Source organism: Lemur catta, chromosome 11 (genome assembly GCF_020740605.2).
Source record: "Lemur catta isolate mLemCat1 chromosome 11, mLemCat1.pri, whole genome shotgun sequence".
NCBI lineage: Eukaryota > Metazoa > Chordata > Mammalia > Primates > Lemuridae > Lemur > Lemur catta.
In genome coordinates this window covers 78,184,843-78,204,717 of record NC_059138.1, presented here as the reverse complement: position 1 = coordinate 78,204,717, position 19,875 = coordinate 78,184,843, and the positions used below count along the sequence as shown (strand labels likewise).

General features: G+C 42.0%; 1 protein-coding gene across 2 annotated transcripts; it reads left to right on the top strand.

Moving 5' to 3' along the window:
• Nucleotides 1–2,120: 2,120 nt before the first annotated feature.
• On the top strand, nt 2,121–19,691 carry LOC123647265 (retinitis pigmentosa 9 protein-like). Of its 2 annotated transcripts, XM_045564591.1 has the most exons (6): nt 2,121–2,331; nt 13,750–13,780; nt 14,864–14,993; nt 16,611–16,702; nt 17,638–17,699; nt 19,046–19,691. In XM_045564591.1, exons 1-6 carry the CDS (start codon nt 2,180–2,182, stop codon nt 19,242–19,244), a joined length of 666 nt encoding a protein of 221 aa, XP_045420547.1. In that variant the 5' UTR covers nt 2,121–2,179; the 3' UTR covers nt 19,245–19,691. The 2 variants fall into 2 exon arrangements, with proteins under 2 accessions (XP_045420547.1, XP_045420548.1); XM_045564592.1 differs by lacking the exons at nt 13,750–13,780; nt 16,611–16,702 and having other exon boundaries at nt 2,149–2,331.
• The last annotated feature ends 184 nt before the right edge of the window (nt 19,692–19,875 follow it).

Below are 19,875 nucleotides of genomic sequence, written 5' to 3'. Positions count from 1 at the left end.
TACTACCCAAAGTGATCTATAGATTCAATGCAATCCCTGTCAAACTTCTAATGACATTTTTTGCAGAAATAGAAAAGTCCATCCTGAAATTCATATGGAATCTGAAGGGACCCCTAATAGCCAAAACAATCTTGAAAAAGAAGAATAAAGCTAGAGGCATCACACTTGCTGATTTTCAAACTTACTACAAAGCTACAGTAATCAAAACAGTATGGTACTGTCATAAAGACAGACATATAGACCAATGGAATAGAAAAGAGAGCCCCCAAATAAACCCTCACATATGTAGTCAAATGATTTTTGAGCAGCATGCCAAGACATGTCTTGCAAGGCATTTGCAGGTCACTTACTGGCTCAGGAAATTTTCATGAATTGCTGGAATGGTTCAAGCACCAATTCCCTGTCAGAGGCAAACCTGATTTACAAGTTTTAGATGAGACATATTAGCATAACTTTGTATGTCTGTTCATAGCCTTTAACAGTGGAATGGAAGTTTCACATAACTAGCTCTGTTTTGCTTCTGACCGCCTGCGGTAATATCCTTTAGGTTAAAAGCATCTGTTCAGCTCTGCTCAGCTCTGCATTGACTAGAAGGGTGGTAGCCAATAGGCAGCCTTTTCCAAAACTAATTCCTGGGAAGATTTTTTTTTAATATACAAATAACAATGCTATGTTAAAGATTTTTAGGAACACCCTGAAGTTAACTGACCAAGAGCAAAAGAGTTTTACAACCTTCTTTCTGTTCAGATTTTTTCAGATGTTACAAAAACACTCTCAGCAGGTAATTAGTTATTCTTAAAAGACAATCTCAAGAACAGCGAATTTAAGGTTAATGTCCCTGCCATCAATTTTGGAGACTACAAGTTAGAGACAGCAAGTTTATATTTTTCTGTGAGATAGTTCATTAGCAAAGCCTTCCTTTCAGCCTCCACAGATCCTCGCTGACACCCAGATGTCCCCAGCCTGGGGTTACCTCTTGCAACCCAAACCCTATCTCTTCCCCTTGCCTTAAGATAAAAAGGAACCTAAAGTTCATGCTAACTTAAGCTGGTTCTTTGGGACATCTGTCTGCCATCATCTAGGTTTGTTGGTTCTCCAAATAAAAGTCATTTTCCTTGCCCCAACACCTTGCCTCTCAACTTATTGGCTGTGCTGCAGCGAATGGTGAGAGCTTGACCTCGGTTACACCCTTGTGTGTCTATTTGGATTTTCTATAACAAAGTTGAAAGAGCTCCTCATACATTTTAGCTAATGATCACATTGAATATCACACTTGAAGAAAATATTTCCCTATGCTGTTATTTTTATTTCCACTGGGCTTTTTTCCCCCCATTACTTCTAAGCTAAAACAATTATATCAGATACAGTTTCAAAATTCAACCTAGTCAGGGCGGGAAGAGGAGAAAAAAAAATTCAACCTAACTACCTGACACTTGTTGAATCCTAGCTCTACGCTTATTACCTCAGCTTCCTTGAGCATGTCGCTTAATGCTCTGCGCTTCCTATTTGTCCACAAAACAAGGATGGGAACACCACTTATTAAGTTTCATATTAAATAAATTCTTATTAAGAGCTTAGCTCAATGACTGGCACCATGACTGGCAGTGTGTATTAGCTCCTGTTTTCCTTTTCAGCACCCAAACCTTGGTCAACACAATATACTTTGAGTACGTTTTAAGCATGGCTCCATGCTCTGGGAAGCTGGAGAATTTATATGGACACTCTTGCTTTTTTCCAAAAATGGATGAATTCTATTACTACGTAATGAGCAGCTGCCCTGTGTCTAGTCACTGGGGACATACAAATTCGGCTGGCACAGGTTCCCTTGGGTCCAGCGGAGAGGACCACGAAGGGGCAGTCCCGGGTGGAAGGTGGGAGTGGCCGGCAGGTGCCCTCCTTCGTCTTCCTCGTCCCGCACAACAGGAAGCGCCCTCGGGCTCCAGCCCCAGACCCCCGTCCCGCCTCCCGGCCGCCGCCAGGGGGCGCGCCCCAACCACCGACAGCCGCGGGCCTGGCGGCGGGGCCCGGCCGTGGGATCGTGGGACGCTCGCCCTTGGCCGGGACGCTGGGCCCCGGGACCGCGGCGGGAGGCGGCGCTGCGGAGCGGGCGGGCGCCGCGCGGAGGAAGGGCGCTCTTGGCCGCTGCCAGACCCGCCAAAAGCGCGCCGCGGGGGCAGCGATGTCGTCCCGGCCGGGGCGCGACGACTCGGGAGCGGGGGGCGCGCGGCGGCCGCGGGAGCCGCCCGAGCAGGAGCTGCAGCGGCACCGCGAGCAGAAGCGGCGGAGGCACGATGCGCAGCAGCTGCAGCAGCTCAAGCACGTGGAGTCCTTGTGAGTCGCCGCCCCGACTCGCGGCCGCGGGGCCTGGCGCGTTCGGCCGGGCCCTCCGGAGCCCCCGCGAGTGGGCAGGGGGCCTGGCCGCCCGGCCTTCGCCGTCCGCGGCCGCCGGGCCTCGGCCTGGGAGGGGGCGGTGGAAGCAGGGCGCGCGCGGGTGGGCTCGGCCGCCCCGAGGAGGGAGGCAACGGCTTTCATTCCTGGCGCGGCAACTTTGGTGCTGGGCTTTGCCGCTGTTGGGGGGAGCTAAGCATTACTAGGCGCGCGACCAGCGTTTGTGGGCTGACAACTAAGTTCAGCTGAGCATTTCACCTTGTAGGTCTGTGGGCCCACAGTGAAATGGAGAAAAACCCCATTCTTTTCATCCTCTGCTATGAAAAAGAGGAGAGGAAAGGAGTCCTATGTTAGTGTGGCCGGAGGGGAAGAAGAGAGAAGCGGGCGAGGGAGCTGTGAGGCAGAAGAGAGCGTAGACTTGTTCTCTCCGGGCCTGAGGACTTTTTACCAGGAACCGAGGGTGGAAGCTCAGAGAGGCCAAATGCAGCCCAGCCTGAAGAAGAATTTAGGGCCAGAGTCAAGTATTCACAGGCCAGCATGGCCTGATGTAGGCGGCACGGTGGCCCCCTAGCTCTGGAGGGTTCAAGGAGAGTCCAGATAACCTGGGAGAGAGGCAGTGTGAGGAAATCTAGGTTCTTTGGGGTACAAATTACATGATCATAAGACAGATTAATAGGAGAAAGACCATTTTAGTTATTAATATGTACCCATGCTCAAGAGGGCCACAGAAATAGGAGACTCGTCGAAAGGCCAGTGGATAGAGGCTTGGGGATTAGAGGTGGGAGATGGAGACATTATTGCAGAGTGAGGGGAGGAAATGTATGGTGAATAAAGGTTGCTGCGTTATGCAGTGTTATACAATTAAGTCTCTGGGGTGATAAAAGTTGTCTCCAGTTCCAGATAGCTCTCTTCCTCTTACAGATATCTTTACTAAGGGAAATTTCCTTTATAGATGTAAATTTCTCTTTAAAAAAAGGGAATTTGGTGATGGGTGCACAGAGAGGCAGAGCAGCAAAAGAAAGAGGACTTGGGCCCTGGAGTGGAAGTCTTGTTGGAGAGAAGGAGTAGATGAGTGGTCTTAGGGTATCAGAACCACCCAGATGACACACCAAAAAAAGAGGGAAAATACAAGTCCGGGGGCTAGACAGAATCAAAGGTATCTTTGTAGCTGGGCACCGACTTGGACCCACTGCAGAATTACACCATACATCAGGACTATTGCCACCCAGGTGCAGAACCCACAGGCCCACACTGTAGTGTGAATTGGCAGAATGAGGAGCCAGATTGTAAAGACAGAGAGGAGAGCAAAGCTGGCTGCAGCTTGAGGTGTGGGGAGAACCTGGACAAACAAGTAGCAGGACTGCTTCCCACTGTCCCAAAGACACTTTCCCTCCCAGCTCTGCATTGTCCATGATCCCTCCAGTGTGCGTTTGGTGGGGTGCGGCAGCGTTTGTTTATGAAAAATGCCCGAAGATAAATTGCCCACTTATACTTTTTGTATGGGGAGCTATATCCACTCTGGTGGCAATTATCTTCCCAGAAAATTCAGACAACAATAGAAAATGAAGTCCCGAAAAACAAAAGGAGAAAAGTTATGTTCAAGAGAAGAAATAAAGAAAGCTGGCAGGACAGCTGGGATGAGGATAGCAAAGAACACATTTTGCAACTAATTTAACTAGTCATTCCTTCAGAAGTCTTGCGTAAGGGAGGGAGGGAGGATGTTTTCTGAGTGATCAGATACTATTTACTGATAAATCCTTTGAGTAGTTTTATTAATAGTATTTTTAAAGGTAGCCTGTTAATGCTCCTTACATGAGAATTTTATTCTTTTTCCATGCCAATGCTTTTGCCATATGATAAGCATGCATCTTTTCTAATAAAGACTCAGTGATGTGGGAGGGGAGGAGAGGGTCTCTCTCTCTCTCTTTCCCCCTCTCTCTCCAAAGAGCTACTTTGGTTCTGTGTCAGTATGAATTAGGAAAAGAAACAGTGAATGTATCAAGGAAAGGCCAAGAGATTACACTGTTTGATCTACCACTTGATCTGAGTTTCTTGGCTTAGATATGTTGCTATTTGATACTAATATGTTACAGAACAGTTAGGGAAAAGTCCTTAACCTAAATGTAATGTTTTATAGATGTATTATCTTAAATTAGTTTTTTATAAAATTAAGACATACTCTTTTTTTTTTTTTTTTTTTTAATTTTTAGAGACAGAGTCTCACTGTATTGCCCAGGCTGGCCTCAAACTCCTGCTGCCTCAGCCTCCCAAGTAACTAGGACTACAGGTGTGCACCATCATGCCTGGCTCATTTTTAATATGTTTTTGTAGAGACAGAGTCTTACTATGTTGCCCTGGCTACTCTTGAAACTCCTGGCCTCAGTGGATCCTACTACCTCGACCTTCCAAAGTGCTGGGATTATAAGCATGAGCTACTGTGCCTGGTCCTCATTTTTTTGAAAAAAGTACTATGTAAAAAATTCCTCCTCTCAACTCCACTTCTCAGAGATAATCATGGTAACTGCATTTGTATGTGTCCCTTGTACATTTTCAGTGAAAATCAATTTATCATTTTGACTAAGGGTTACATAGTAAGAAGGAATTTGAGCTATATGGAATATAGTAATTTCAAGTAACCTAGAATTTTGTTATATTGGAGGCAATTTGGAGTATTCTGAATCCAGTGAGAGAAGTAAATCCAAAAGGGACCTTTAATACCCAGGCTTTTTACCCCAGGGCCAAAAAAAAAAAAAAAAGTATGGTACATAGTCATTCTCCTTTTTGTTTCTTCTCATTAAGGTTTGGTGTGTGAAGCTTAGTATGAAAGGGAAAAGGTAAAATAGTCCTGCTAAAAGCATATGTATTTTTAAATATGTATGTACCAACTTGTCCTGCTAAAAGCATACATGTTTTTAACTAGATAAATGAAGAGGGAGTAGACATACATTTGTGGCTTATTTTTCCTAGAAAATTTAACAACCAAAAGATGATGATCAGGAAGTATTATGTCTGATAAGTTAAAGAGAAACACTTAGGACAGTGATACTAGTTACAAGAATGGTAACAGGTAAACATGCGGAGGTGAGGGGTACAGTGGTAGAGGAGAGGAAGGGTGAATATGAAAGACATGGAGCAAAATGGACTGACTGCAACTTACTGGATACAGGGAACAAAGAGGGAAAAAGAATAGAAGACCAGTTTTAGTTTGGATGACAGAAAATAGTGATACTATTAATAAAAATAAAGAAGTCAGGAGAAGTTTGGTTATTAGGTGATAAAAGAGATGAGTTTAGATTTAAAGATGCAAAGTTTGAGTTGCTGATGAACTATCCCAGTGGAAGTACCAAAGTAGAAGCTGGAAGTACAGGTTAGAAAGGAATAGAGATGTGGGAATCAACTTTAAAGTGGAGATTAAAACTAAAATATTTCAATTTTCCCTTAGTTAGTGATAGAAGAAGAAAACCCCAAAGATAGTAACAGGGCTGCTAGGTAGAAAGAAAACTAAAGGAAAAGAAAGTTTTAAGAAAGAGTAAAGTTTATAGTCATATTTGACCATAGGCAGCCTCAGGCTTCAGTGTCTCTACAGTTATCTTTAAGAAGTTAGAAATATCACAGGGCATTATATCATTTGGACACCTTCAAGGTCAAAGTGATATCCGGAAAGCTAGCTGCCTTATTCTTAAAGAACTGATCACTGGCACTGGGCACGGTGGCTCACACCTGTAATCCTAGTCATCTGGGAGGCTGAGGTGGGTGGATCATTTGAGCTCAGGAGTTCGAAACTAGCCTGAGCAAGAGTGAGACCCCAGCTCTACTAAAAAATAGAAAGAAATTATCTGGACAACTAAAAATATATAGAAAATATTAGCCGGGCATGGTGGAGCATGCCTGTAGTCCCAGCTACTCGGGAGGCTGAGGCAGGAGGATCACTTGAGCCCAGGAGTTTGAGGTTGCTGTGAGCTAAGCTGACACCAGGGCACTCTAGGCCGGGCAACAGAGTGAGACTCTGTCTCAAAAAAAAAAAAGGACTGATCACTGTCATTTACTTATACATGATATTTAAGGGTTGCAAAAGAAACAAGTCACTATTCCTGGAGTTGTTTAAAGTATTCTAGTATAATATTGCTCCCGAAATACCCACTTTTGTTCATGATTGTATCTATTAATGTCAACCAGAAACCAAGTTTTATTTTTATACTCTTCTCATGCATAGGAAGAAAATACCAGTTAAAAATGAGAATCAATTAAAACCAAAAAAAGTGGGGGGAGGGGAATCTTATACTTTATTTTAGGCAGTTGAGGGAGAGGTGAAGTAGTTTTCCTGCCTTGGCTGGTTCTCAGTTTCTTAGCTCAAAGTAATGAATATGCCAGTGTGACATATTTTGGAGTGGTGTATTCTGGTCCCCTACAGTCATTTCTCAGGTGGTTTTTCCTGATCCCCGACACAGAGCTCAGGCAGGAGGGTAGATTAGCAAGCCTTTCAGTTCTTGTCTGTGATTCTATGATTAGCCACCTAAGTCAAGCTTTTCTAAATATGGTGTTCACCCAGTTATTCAACAAATCGTTTGTTTCAGGCATTTCTAGTTACCTATGCTAAGTAGGTGTTAAATTAAGTATCACAGCAACCGATTTTCCGACAATCACAGGCAGCCAACCTTTCAAACCATGTTCAATTTAGGGAAACTCGGAGCTGTAACCAATCCAGCTATTTCTGTACCTCACTTCTGTTTTCTGTGTGCCATTTTCCATTTTCTGTCCATAAATATTATCCAACCGTATGGCAGCCCCCAGAGTTGCTCTGAACTTACTCTAATTGTGGGGACTTCCCAATATAAAAATAGTTCTTTGGTCAATTAAACTCTGTTAAATTTAATTTGTCCACAGTTTCTCTTTTAACATAATTCATGTAAGGAAAGGTTCTCAAAGAGTTAAAAGCGTTCATAATTAACCTTCTGGGAGATTTGATACAAAATACATTCCTTTCTTGAGGCCTGGCCTGCTCTTCTCAAGACCTGAATGACTTTTCACCTTCGCAGGGCAGTGATTGCAGGATACAGACCCTGCATTGCTGCATCCACATCTGTATTGTGGGCGGTCCTGGCCCCTTCAAGTCCCTCTGTGGTGCTTGTGGTCTCCCAAGGAAGTCAGATGTTTAGAGATCTCCTAGTTTAAGTGTGGGCAAGGCCTAAGCCTGCCCAGCACTCACTATATTTAGCTATAGATGCCACACAGTCGTTAATACCATCCATTTATTTTGTAGCTCACAGGGCTTTTTCACAGATGAGAAAGATTATAGCCTACTTTCACACATGAGAAAATAGAGGCACAGGGGTTAAGTCATGTGATCAAGGATACCTTGGTCAGTTAACCAGCACATCTAGAGTGTGTGATTCTCAGACTGGTGGGATTTTTCCAGTTTCAGAGATTTAAACTGTGTGGGCCATTGACACATTTGCTTTGCCTAGTTCAGGATCTTGTTTGATTTTTAAATTAAGTTGTATTCATACCAGAGTAATACTTATATGTAGTTTAAAAAATCAAATAGTACTAAAAACACTACAAAAAGTAGCAGTGGGCTGCCTGACTCCTCAGTAACCCCACATAGTCCCTGTGTTCTCCTCTCCCCTCCCAAAGAAACAAGGCTTCTACGTGCAAGCTCCTATTTTTTTTGTAGAAACAGGGTCTCACTATGTTGCCCAGGCTGGTCTCCAACTCCTGGCCTCAAGTGATCCTCTCGCCTCAGCCTCCCAAAGCTCTGGGATTACCGGTATGAGCCACCAAGCCTGGCCATCATTCATTTTTCAGTCAAGTAACATTTCTTTTGCTTCCTAAACTACTGTTATCTTTCAAGTAGTTAATAAGAGCCTTCATTTTTCATTTGCTTAATTTTCTACTTCTGTTTTTTCCCCAAAGTCTCCAAAAGCTGAATACTGTAGAGGTGAAAAGGTATGTACCTTTCCTCACCCAGCATAAGGGTCAGGGCTGACACTCCTATAACAAAAGACAGAATAACAAGAGAAAATCACAACAAATTTATTTAAGTAAAGTTTTACAAGATACTGGAAGCCTTCAGAATAAAGACCCAAAGATCCAGGGAAAACTGTCTATTTTTATACTTAGATGATGAAAAATGGACAGCCATGTGGAAATGTAATTGAACAAAAAGGGTATGATCTAATGGTAACAGAGCAGGGCAACCCAGTAAGGCCTGTCTGTTAACATGTTTCTTGGCCTGACTGTGTAGCATTCCCTCCTCCTGGGTATGGGGCAAAACCCTTCCTGGAATGAGGGTTTTCTGTCTCAAACAAGGTAAGTCAGAGAATTTCTTTATGGCCAGCTCCTACACAAACAGGCAGGGAAACATTACAGTAATATTATAGGTTTTACGGCTTGCTTTGTGGGAGAGGTGTTCTAGTTTCTGTGACCTGTGGTGGAGAGCGAGAGGAATTCTGGTTTCTATGACTGCTTTGAGGAAGAAAGGGGCAGGAGACAGAAGGGCAAGAGAAGTTCAGAGAGAAATTTTGCTTCTGAGGCCTTCTCTAATCTCATTTAGCTCAAAGTACTCAACATGCCAAAGCACCGTACTTGGAGGTATAATTTTCTGAGCCCCAACAATACTTTTTCCACATGTACCTACATATCAGATAATGAATCATTTTGTGTTTTACCTAGAATCTTCCTTCTGTTGTCCTTCAGTAGACACTGGTTACTTTCCAAACCTGTACCCAACAATTGTCCTAGAACTTCCTTCACCACTCTCCTGTCTTAAATCTCATTCCTGGATTCCATGTCTTCTTCTATCTTCACTCCCACATATTGCTGAAGTACATTCTCTAACTTTCTATGAAAGTTTACCACTGTGCATCGGAGATAAATTTTTTGATACCTTGCATATCTAAAAATGTCTTTAGCCTAAAACTTGATAGATAATTTGGTTAGGTATAAAATTCTAGGTCAAAAATCATTTTCCCTGAATTTCAGAAATGGCATGCCACCATCTTCTAGCTTCTAAAATGGCTGGGGGGTCTGATGCAATTCTGAAACCCTTTCTTTTATAAGTTACCTGTTCAAACCTGGGCTCGGTGGCTCAAGCCTGTAATCCTAGCAGTCTGGGTGGCCACAGCAGGAGGATCGCTTGAGGCCAGGAGTTCCAGACTAGCCTGAGCAAGAGCAAGACCGCACTCTCTATAAAAACAGAAAAAATATAGCAGGTCGTGGTGGCATGTGCCTCAGGAGACTAAAGCAGGAGAATTACTTGAGCCCAGGAGTTTGAGGTTGCAGTGAGCTATGACGATACAGCCACGGTACTCTAGTCTGGGCGACAGAGCAAGAGCGTATCTCAAAAAAAATGAAAAAAAAAAGTTACCTGTTCAACCTTACCCAACTCTTAAACTTTAAGAAATTTTTTCTTGATTGATGCTATCCTGAGGTTTCATGATGATGTGAGTCTTTTTCAATGGACTTTTCTTTTTCAGTGTCATGGATACATTAAATACATGTATAAACTTATGTTTTATTTCCTATCCTTGATTTTGTTTTTTCTTTCTGTTGGATTTCTGTTCATCCTCTGCCTTTTCTCTCCTATTGTCTTTTTGTGTTTTCGTTCTACTTTGTAGATTTACCTTCATTTCTCTACTGAACATTATATTTTTAAATTAAAAAGCTTTTTCTCATTCTGCATATTGTTTTTTATAGCCTTCTGTTCCTGTTTCATAAATGAAATATTATTTTTCATCTATGAGGGTATTCACTAATTTTTGCTTTTGCCTTCTTCTCCCTTCATTGCCTCTAATTCTTATTTTCCTTTTCTTTTGATTTCTGTCTTCCATTTAGTTTTTTTTTTTTTCTTTCTTTCTCTGTCTGGGTGTCTTTGAGTCTCAACTCATATTTAAGTGTGAGGCACTATAAGTCTTTTCAATGTGGGCAGTGTGTGTGAGAGAGGAAGAGAGGTGTTTGTGTTGTGTGTTGACCAGATAGCTTCACTGTAGGGGGATGCTGCTACAAGATGCCCTTTTTATCAAGAGACTCTGAAATGTCAGTAGGTGGAGATTTTTTTTTTTCCCTAGAGCTCTTAAGTTCCTCCAGTTCCTCTTAATTTTTTTTCCCCCACCCGGCCTCCATGCGGGCCGTTGGAGGGGGGCGCTGCAGCCCTCAGGCCCCTTGGCTGCAGCCGGCCTGCCTATATCTAGGCGGTGGACCCAGACCCATTTCTCTCCTCGCTGTGTCACCCACACCCAGACCCAACAACATTCAGGAAATGCCTCCAAGTCCTCCTTTTACAGATAGGGAAACTGAGGCCAGGACAGGAAAGGGCTGGCCAGGGCCATGCAATTGTCTTAGTGACCTGCCCGTTGGTTCAGACACAGTGCCCTGCAAAGGGATTGAGGCTGACCGGCCTGGCAGCTAGGGGAGGGCGGGTCTGCCTGGGGGCAAGGCAGTGGCTTCTCCAGGAGGGGGGCTTGGGCTCAGTCCTCTGCTAGAGGGCCAGGGATATATGCCTGGGGGCCAGTGTTGGGTAAGATGGGACTAAACCGGTGGGCAGTCTCCTTCAAACATTGGGCAGGCAGAGTCTCCTGGCTATATGGAAGGAGAAGAATACTGGTGGCTTCATTGACTCCATGTCCTTGTTCCCACCTGCCATCTTCAAAGACTATAACTTCCTCCACCTGAAGAAGTCTGTTGCTACTTTTTTCCACTTTCCCAAATTTGTTGAAAACTTTCTCTGATATTGTCTCCTCATGGGATATCTTTGTGGCTTTTTTTTCCTTTTACTGTTACTTTAAAAGTATCTGGGAAAGGGGAAAAATAAGCATGCTGCTGGTCAGAGGGCTATGTTAAATGGGAAGCTCCACGGTGGTCTTTTTACAAACTGAATTCAAATCTTTTCATCCCTGATGTGCCCACTTCAAATCTCCTCAGTCTCTACCACGGTTTTCTCTCTCTGGCCATACCTGCCAGGCCCCCGGGGGCATCTGAGTCTTCTACCCATGCTCCAACACTCTTGTCACCCAAGAGCTCACGGGCTGCCAGGCGTATCAGAATGGCTATTCTGGGTGTATGTGGCAGTTTCATCTCTGCTTTGTGGCCTCATGGATGCAGCTGCAGGAACAGCTGTGTGGAATGGAGTACACTTACATGAGAGACTCTTCTCAAAGAAATCCCACAACACTCAACAACACAGAGTCATTTGAAATATTTAACAAAATAAAGATTTCTTAGGCCAGGCTCAGTGGCTCACACCTGTAATCCTAGGACTTTGGGAAGCTGAGGCATGAGGATCTCTTGATGCAGGAGTTCAAGACCAGCCTGAGCAAGAGTGAGACCCCATCTCTACAAAAGATTTAAAATTTAGCCTAGTGTGGTGGTGTGTGAATGTAGTCCCAGCTACTGAGGAGGCCAAGGCAGGAGGATTGCTTGAGTCCAGGAGTTTGAGGTTGTAGTGAGCTATGATAACACTACTGCACTCTAGCCCAGGCAACAGAGTGAGATCCTGTCTCAAGAAAAAAAATTAAAATTAAAAAAATGATTTCTTGTTCCATACACACTTGAGAAGATAATGTTTCTCCCCTTTTATTTCTTACTGCTCAGAGAAAATTACTGCAATCTGAATGATTTAACAGTAAGGTTTCTCAGCAAGGCTGAATGAGGTACAAAATAATGGCCTCTACCAACTTTTTTTAATCTTAAGAGGTCTGCATTTATCTTTGCAGTTAACGCTTAATTGTCACAGTGCAAAACCCAAACTGAACATAAACACTCCAATTTTCTAATCTGTTATATTTAGTAGTTAAATATTAGTTTAAACTTTGAGAAATATCTTTTTTAATATGTTACATTAATGAATTGTTTAGACCTAGGAAATAAACCACCTTTCTTTAAACTTGTGAAACCACTTGTAATATGGACTTTTTGGGGAATGCTATTGCTAATAATAATATATTTAAAAATGTACAATTGCATCACATTCCTTTTCATCTTGGCAAGAACAGGTATTTTGATCTCAGTTTGATTGGCCATATGTTGTTTATACAACTCTTGTGACTCAAAAAGATTTATTTACAGAATTTTTGGATTTATAGACTTTATTACCAAACTCCTTTTTGTCCCTGTGCATAAGGCATAGCTACAAATGGACTGTATCATCTTCCCAAGTTGTGCAGAATTCCATCATTTTTGCTAAGTTAGGCCTATGTCATGACACAGCTTTCCTTTAGACGATATTTTAACCATCTGCTTTGGGAAAGCACTGTACCATACCTAAGAAGCTAATTCTGTTAATACACAGTTGTAATAATCCAGGGGACAGATCCTGGATTAGTGACTTGTGGCATTTCTGATCCATCATCCAAGTTGTTTTCTCTGACATCTTATAGAAAGGGAAAAGGAACATCATTTCACTTTTCCCTTAGCCTACTCCCCTTGACACCCACTGCCAATATTCACTGTCTTCTACCGGATCCATTCAACTCTGTACATAACCATAATAGGAGAGTCAGAATGAAGAAAACACTAAATCACTAAGTGTTTCTATACACTGCAGCCATTCTGGAGTGTTAAGAGAGCCAGGTGTGGTGGTGCATGCCTGTAGTCCCAGCTACTTAGGAGGCTGAGGCGGGAGGAGGGAGGATTAAGTGAGCCCAGGAGTTTGACACCAGCCTGGGCAATGTAGCAGGACCCTATCTCTTTAAAAAAAAAAAAAAAGGGAGCACTTCCCTGGAGGTTTAAGGGGTTAAAGGACAGATCTTAGCTAAAAATATTTATGTATTACTCTTCTGGGAGAAGTTACAAATCCTTCTGAGAGTTGCTCTTTGAGTGCCCAAACACCTGAGAATTTCTTTCCTGTCCCACACTGCTTGTCCCAAATGCAACCACATCTGAAGAGACTGTTTAAGAAGATAATGTCCCCTCTCTGACTCATTCAAACATTCACATTCCAAAGAGAACTATTTACCAATTAATCTCTGTTCCCCACTCATTTATCCTCCCTAGCAATCCTTTATTTCCCCTCCACGGAATTCCTCTTTTCCCCTCTCCCATAACTTATTTTACCAGAAAGGCATAAAGGCTTCTAAACCCAAATGCAGACTTGCCTGCCCTGCGTTCTGGGTCTCCCTCAGAGGGAGAGTCCCTGGAGGGCAATAAGGAAGGCTTGGCAATATTCTCTGATGTCTGAATGCAACTGAGCATAGGAAGGAGAAGCTTTCTGTTCTACCAAGATGATTGCTAGTCTGCAAAGCAGATGATGAATGCTTATCATTAGTAAAATCTCTGATTAAAAATCCTACAGCTCTTTTTCAGGATAACTTGGTGTGTTATGTTCTCATTAACATGGTTGATGAAGTTTTGTTTTGTTTTTTCTAGTTATGAAAAACCTCCTCCTGGGCTTATCAAGGTTAGTGTGAAGTTTGTACTCTTGGTTATTCCAACAGACATACTTGCAGACTCAGTAACTTGTTAGGAAAAATGGTTGTATAAGGTTTAAATGTCCTTTCATGAAAACCCTGTTTCTTCCCTGCAGATGCCAGACGGATCATAATTTTTGGCTTTGACACAAGCCTGTGCCTTTGTGGAAATTTTGTCACCTGGTTTCCCTTCCCCAAGGAGGCAGTGCAGGCCGAGTGTGTTCCTGCGCCATGGCGCCCCTCCTCTCTCACTGGTGACAGGCATCTTCTCTAAGCTCTGCTGCCCCATTTTCCTTGTCAGCTCAGCCCTCTGGACGACCTCTGCTGGTTTCTTAAGTATCAACAGCTCAGAGAACAGTAAACTCTGAGGGGACCTGAGAGCTCATCCAGTCCAGCCTCCCTGGCCACTGTGGCTGGGTGTTTCTGCACCAGGGAGTCAGAGTGGCAGGCAAAGGCCAAGAAAACTTGTGTTTGGTAACTTTCAATGAAAAAAAAATTCTTAAAAAAATTCTTATATTGTAAATATAATACTCATGAAAACTTGAAAAAATTCAGCTAAATGCATTAAATGTAAATTTAGTTATTCCATGGTAAAAATGCACATTAGTGATACAGCATGTGACTATAAAATATGACCGTGGCCTTCAAGGTATAATAAGCTACTTTATTATAACATGCCACTTTTATCATTCCAGAAAATCTTGTTTACTTTAATTCTTACATCTTGCCTCACTCTACATTTTGAGTAGTGAAAGTTTCTTTTTGATCTTAGAATCTAATTTACGTCAAAATTTGGAGCTCACCTGTCATTCTGATATGAAGGACAGATTTCTTTTCTGCTTCACCAGTAATTTTTCTCCAAGAACACCTATGTCGTTTTTGTGGTACATTTATTTCCTGCTTTTTCGATCAGGTATAACTTGTCTTTCTTTCTAGTTCTTGGGGGGTCATTAAGCATGACGTTAGGACCCACAGCCCATGAGAGAGCCAGGTGACAGTGGGCTCCAAAGCAGGCAGGAGAGAATTCCAGTGCTCTTTTGCCATGTCGTTTATACGTTGTTTCCTTTGTTTAGGAAGATGAGACTAAGCCGGAAGACTGTATACCAGATGTACCAGGCAATGAACATGCTAGGGAATTTCTGGCTCATGCGCCAACTAAAGGACTTTGGATGCCCCTGGGGAAAGAAGTCAAAGTTATGCAGTGTAAGTGTGGGAAGGTTTCAAGTAACGCTCCCCAATCCATGCAAGTTACATACCGCAGTCTACAAAGTGTGTTCACTTCTTTTACCTAACTTGTTCTGACCACAGTCCTCTTAAAGTCATGGCATGGTCTCTTTTTTTTCTACATAAGGAAGCAGGCTTGCTTATGTCAGTTAGAGGCCAAGGGAAGAGGTAGAGCAAAGCTTTGACACCAGGGCCTCTGGTTGCAAGTCCACAGTCTTTCCTCAGGACTGTCACTGCCTTGGGAGTACACTCTTCAGTAATATCCTGTAACGAAGAGCACGTCCCGTGTAGAAATGCCATGGGAGTGAGGGATGCACTGGAGGACAGGTCTCTTTGGGTCTTAAGTTTACAAATCACACATAAATCTTTTAAATTCTGTTTATGTATCAGTGTTTCTGGTATTTTGGCCTGATACTCTGCATTTCTAACAATCTTCCTCATGTTTTTTTATTTTGTTGGTCCATGGACCACACTTTGAATAGCAAGGATTATGTTTTCTTTAATGTTAAGAAGATTCTGAGCAGAAATGATATCTTCTGGATATCTATACATCTATCCATGTTCCATGGCATTTCAAATCTGTTTAGTTTTGCCATAAAGACAGCTATTAAGTTTGAAGGAGTATAGTTATTGTTCCCCAAATTTTAAATGATGGGGGAGATAAGATCAGGGAAAGCTCAGAGGCAATCAACAGAGAATCCCCTTTTTTTTTTTTTTGATGGTTTCCTGTATCCAATACTCAAATAAAAATGAAAGTTGCAAACATGGACCAAAATTGGCTGAACTTAGCTGTAATTCTTCTTCATGCTTCCTGACCTCCTTGGTTGGAGTTGCTTCGTACCCAAAGACAGGGTCTCACTCACTCACTATTCCCTGATTCACAATTTCCTGATTCACCTCACATCCAGCTGGTTCTGAGAGGATGAGAATGGGTGAGAGAAGTAACAACGATCTCATCCATTCCTGCTTTGCTCACCACTTCCCTTTCCCCGGATCTCCATGCCCGGTGCCAAGTCTATATTCATTGAAATTCCATAAAGATGTATATTTCCCTTTGCTGCCATGGAACGTGTATATGCATTCTTTTGTGCATATCTCCTCCATGTTCCTCAGTGAGCCTTCAGCTACTTCTTCAACCTCTTAAAACAGGACAATTTCCTATTCTGCAAATAAAGTTGTACTAGGGTTCTGATGGCAGTAGCATTTTAATAGAACTTGTGATTTTGTTTGTTTAAGTGTGAGGGATTCGAACAGTGGTTGAATCAACCTAAGAATGAAGCTATTTCTCCTAATGTCTAAATTTATAAATGAAAATCAGAGCCACTTGATTAATAGAAGAGATTGACTCTGGACTGCTTCATAAATGCTTGGTGATGGAAAATTTATTCCCAGAGCTGCAACATTAAAGGACGCTTGAGGAAGCAGTTAGTGTAAATCTGTTTTCTGGGATCTTACATGATTCATCCATGATTGCATTTCCTTTTAGAATTGGAGTTTAATGAAGAAAAAACTGGAATAGAACCTACTGGTTCTTTATATCGATTAGGTAAAATTGTGTTATCTTACAGAAATATTTTGCTTTTTCTTTGTTTTTAGGTTGGCGTTGCAAACGGTATGGTCACCGAACAGGTGACAAAGAATGCCCTTTTTTTATCAAAGGCAACCAAAAGTTGGAACAGTTCAGAGTAGTAAGTAAGATTCCACAGTGTCAATTTATGTTTATCAGAGATGGCGAAAATCAATGAATCAGAAAATCACCAATGCACTGAATGCTCACATAAAATACATTACCAGAAGCATTTTGGCTAGTGTCTGCTGTTCACTGCACCCCTATTAAATTATATTAATATTTGTGGGCCAGGCGTGATGGCTCACACCTGTAATCTGAACACATTGAGAGACCGAGGTAGGAGGATCTCTAGAGGCCAGGATGGACTTCCAGACCAGGCTGGGCACCATAGCGAGACCCCATCTCTACAAAAATAATTTTAAAAAATTAGGTGGGCATGGTGGTATATACCTATAGTGCCAGCTACTCAGGAGGCTGAGGTGAGAGATTGATTGAGTCCAGGAGTTTGACTCTCCAGTGAGCTGTCATCAGGCCACTGCACTCCCAGCCTGGGCCTGTCTTTAAAAAGGAAAAATTTAAAAAAATTTTTAAATTTGTATTTGTGTGACAAATTAGTTCTTTAAAAGAAAACAATAAAGTGTCTTTAGCTTATAATATGGAAAAGTGATTCATTTTCTGAAGCAGACATTGTTATCTATTTAGCCCCCTTGTGATAACTTATATAAAAGTCATGTTTCATAACTAAAATCAGGGATTTAATTTTCCAGTCTTTAAAGATTACATGTCATTTTACTATAAGCTAGAAGTATCTGTATATTTTTTCTTTAGATAAACATTAGACAATTATTTCCTGTAAGTTTGTAATTGCAAAATTCTCCTTGTTGCCTTGGTGAGTTTTCAGTGATGTGACTCCTTAAAAGGATTAAAACATGTTGAACATAAGGTTACATCAAACAGTAAAAAATAACTGGTTTCAGCAACATAGGGATTTAATTTTATTTAACTAGTGGCCCGTGAAGCCTAACCAACCTTTAACCTTCTCTGACCCTTAAGGCACATGAAGATCCCATGTATGACATCATACGAGACAATAAAAGACATGAAAAGGATGTAAGGTGAGGTTGTCCTGATGATAAAAATATCCTCTTAAAGTTTTAAATTATATAAAGTTAGAAACAACCATTCTAATATTAGGCAAATGCTGTAATAAGCATGGTACTTCAATTGTAAAATATAGAGAGGGCAGGAGTCCTGGCTGAAAAGGCCAGTGTTGGGAGAATGAGCAGGCCAACCTCCTTCTGTGTAGGTTGGCTGAAAGCTGTGGGCTTGGTCCAGTGCCTCAGGCCACTGTAGTTGATGAGGGCAACCCATGCCATGCTGTCTACTTGTACAGTATGAGTCTTTCATGTGATTTAGTTTATCTTCTCCAATGTCTCTAAGGATATGAGCTTTTGCTTTTTTTTTTCTTCTTTTCATTTTCGTTTTTATTTTTATTATTATATATATATTTTATTTTTTAAGGCTTGTCAAGTGAAGCAGTGGGAGTGGAGAAGGAACAAAGGAATCTGTAACTGGTTGTGATCAATTAGTTATAAACACCACTGCACTTTGCCCAACTGGGTCTGAGCTTTTGTTAAAAATTATTCTTGGCCGGGCGTGGTGGCTCACGCCTGTAATCCTAGCACTCTGAGAGGCCGAGGTGGGTGGATTGTTTGAGCTCAGGAGTTCGAGACCAGCCTGAGCAAGAGCGAGACCCCGTCTCTACTAAAAATAGAAAGAAATTATATGGACAGCTAAAAATATATATAGAAAAAAATTAGCCAGGCATGGTGGCACATGCCTGTAGTCCCAGCTACTCGGGAGGCTGAGGCAGAAGGATCACTTGAGTCCAGGAGTTTGAGGTTGCTGTGAGCTAGGCTGATGCCACGGCACTCGCTCTAGCCTGGGCAACAGAGTGAGACTCTGTCTCAAAAAAAAAAAAAAAATTATTCTTGGACATGATTAGAGAGAGGGTGAAAAAACAAGAGGGTTGGTTTTTTCATCAATTGTGATTTTTTTTTTATTTCAGTTTATTATGGGGGTACAAATGTTTAGGTTACATATATCATCAATTGTGATTTTTGAGGAAGTAGATTGTCTACTGTGAAATTGAGCAGTGTGTAATGGTTTAGTAAAGTATGCATCTGTTAGAAATTATTGTAAGGACTGTGGGAACATGCAGAAATGTATAGGACAAGGAAAAATACAAAATGGCTTGTAAGCTGATTATAGTCATATGAAATAGAAATAGGCATTCATATATGAACAAGAATGGGGAGAACAGATAAAAATAAGTACTGTCTTTGTGACATGGTTATTTGTGACATTTTCCTCCCTCCAGTAGTACTTTTAAATCATATTTATCTTAAAAAACTTTTAAGTTAAAAATCACAGTTCTTTTGATCAATCTCGTACCTTTTAGGATACAGCAGTTAAAACAGTTACTGGAGGATTCCACCTCAGATGAAGATGGGAGCAGTTCCAGTGCCTCAGAATGTAAAGAGAAACAAAAGAAAAAGAAGAAGAAAGAAAAGCATAAGAAAAGGAAGAAAGAAAAGAGAAAAAAGAAAAAACGGAAGCACAAGTCTTCCAAGTCAAATGAGAGTTCTGACTCGGACTGACAAGGATTTGACTTGTTCAACATTCTCTTCGCAAAAATCAAGCGCAGTGGCCAAAGAACAGAGGAAGATGCCAGGGAAAGAGTAAGAGGATGAAGACGCGAGAGAGGAGGGTGTGTGGCGTCACAGCTGTGGATCCCACCCACCTGCAGTGAAAATGGGACCCTCAGAAGAGTGAGTCATCTCTTTGCTGGAGCTAGCTCTGGCCAGCGGCTGACTTCAGGCGGGAAAGCTTATTCGGTGTCCTTCTCCCTGCCGGTCACGTGAGTGTATGATTCCTTTGAAATGCCTCCTGCAGGGGGGGCAGGTGGAAGGGAATCTCTGAGGCATGTCTTCCAGGCGCTGCCACAGCTTGTTCCTGCACAGTGGGGCGACTCCATTTCCATCGCCTTCAGCCTGGAGTCTCTGTTGTTGTTGAGAAAAATAAAAGCTCATTATTTATTTTAAAAATGTATTTATTTATGAATAATATATGCATGTGATCCAATTTAAAAGGTATATATCACAAACATTTACAGGGCTTTTCTTACACAAATGCTATACATTCACCTACACACTGTTACATTCTAAACAGTATTCCTCACTCCCCCTCTTAATGTAAATTCTTGGTACACAATTTAGGAACTTCCTCTTT

Bases quoted from the DNA above. Each gene is read 5' to 3' on its own strand.
- LOC123647265 (XM_045564591.1), top strand. From the start codon at position 2,180: ATGTCGTCCCGGCCGGGGCGCGACGACTCGGGAGCGGGGGGCGCGCGG. The intron at 14,994-16,610 runs GTAAGTGTGGGA...CTTTGTTTTTAG, and splicing joins AGAAGTCAAAGTTATGCAGT to GTTGGCGTTGCAAACGGTAT. The intron at 16,703-17,637 runs GTAAGTAAGATT...CTGACCCTTAAG, and splicing joins AGTTGGAACAGTTCAGAGTA to GCACATGAAGATCCCATGTA.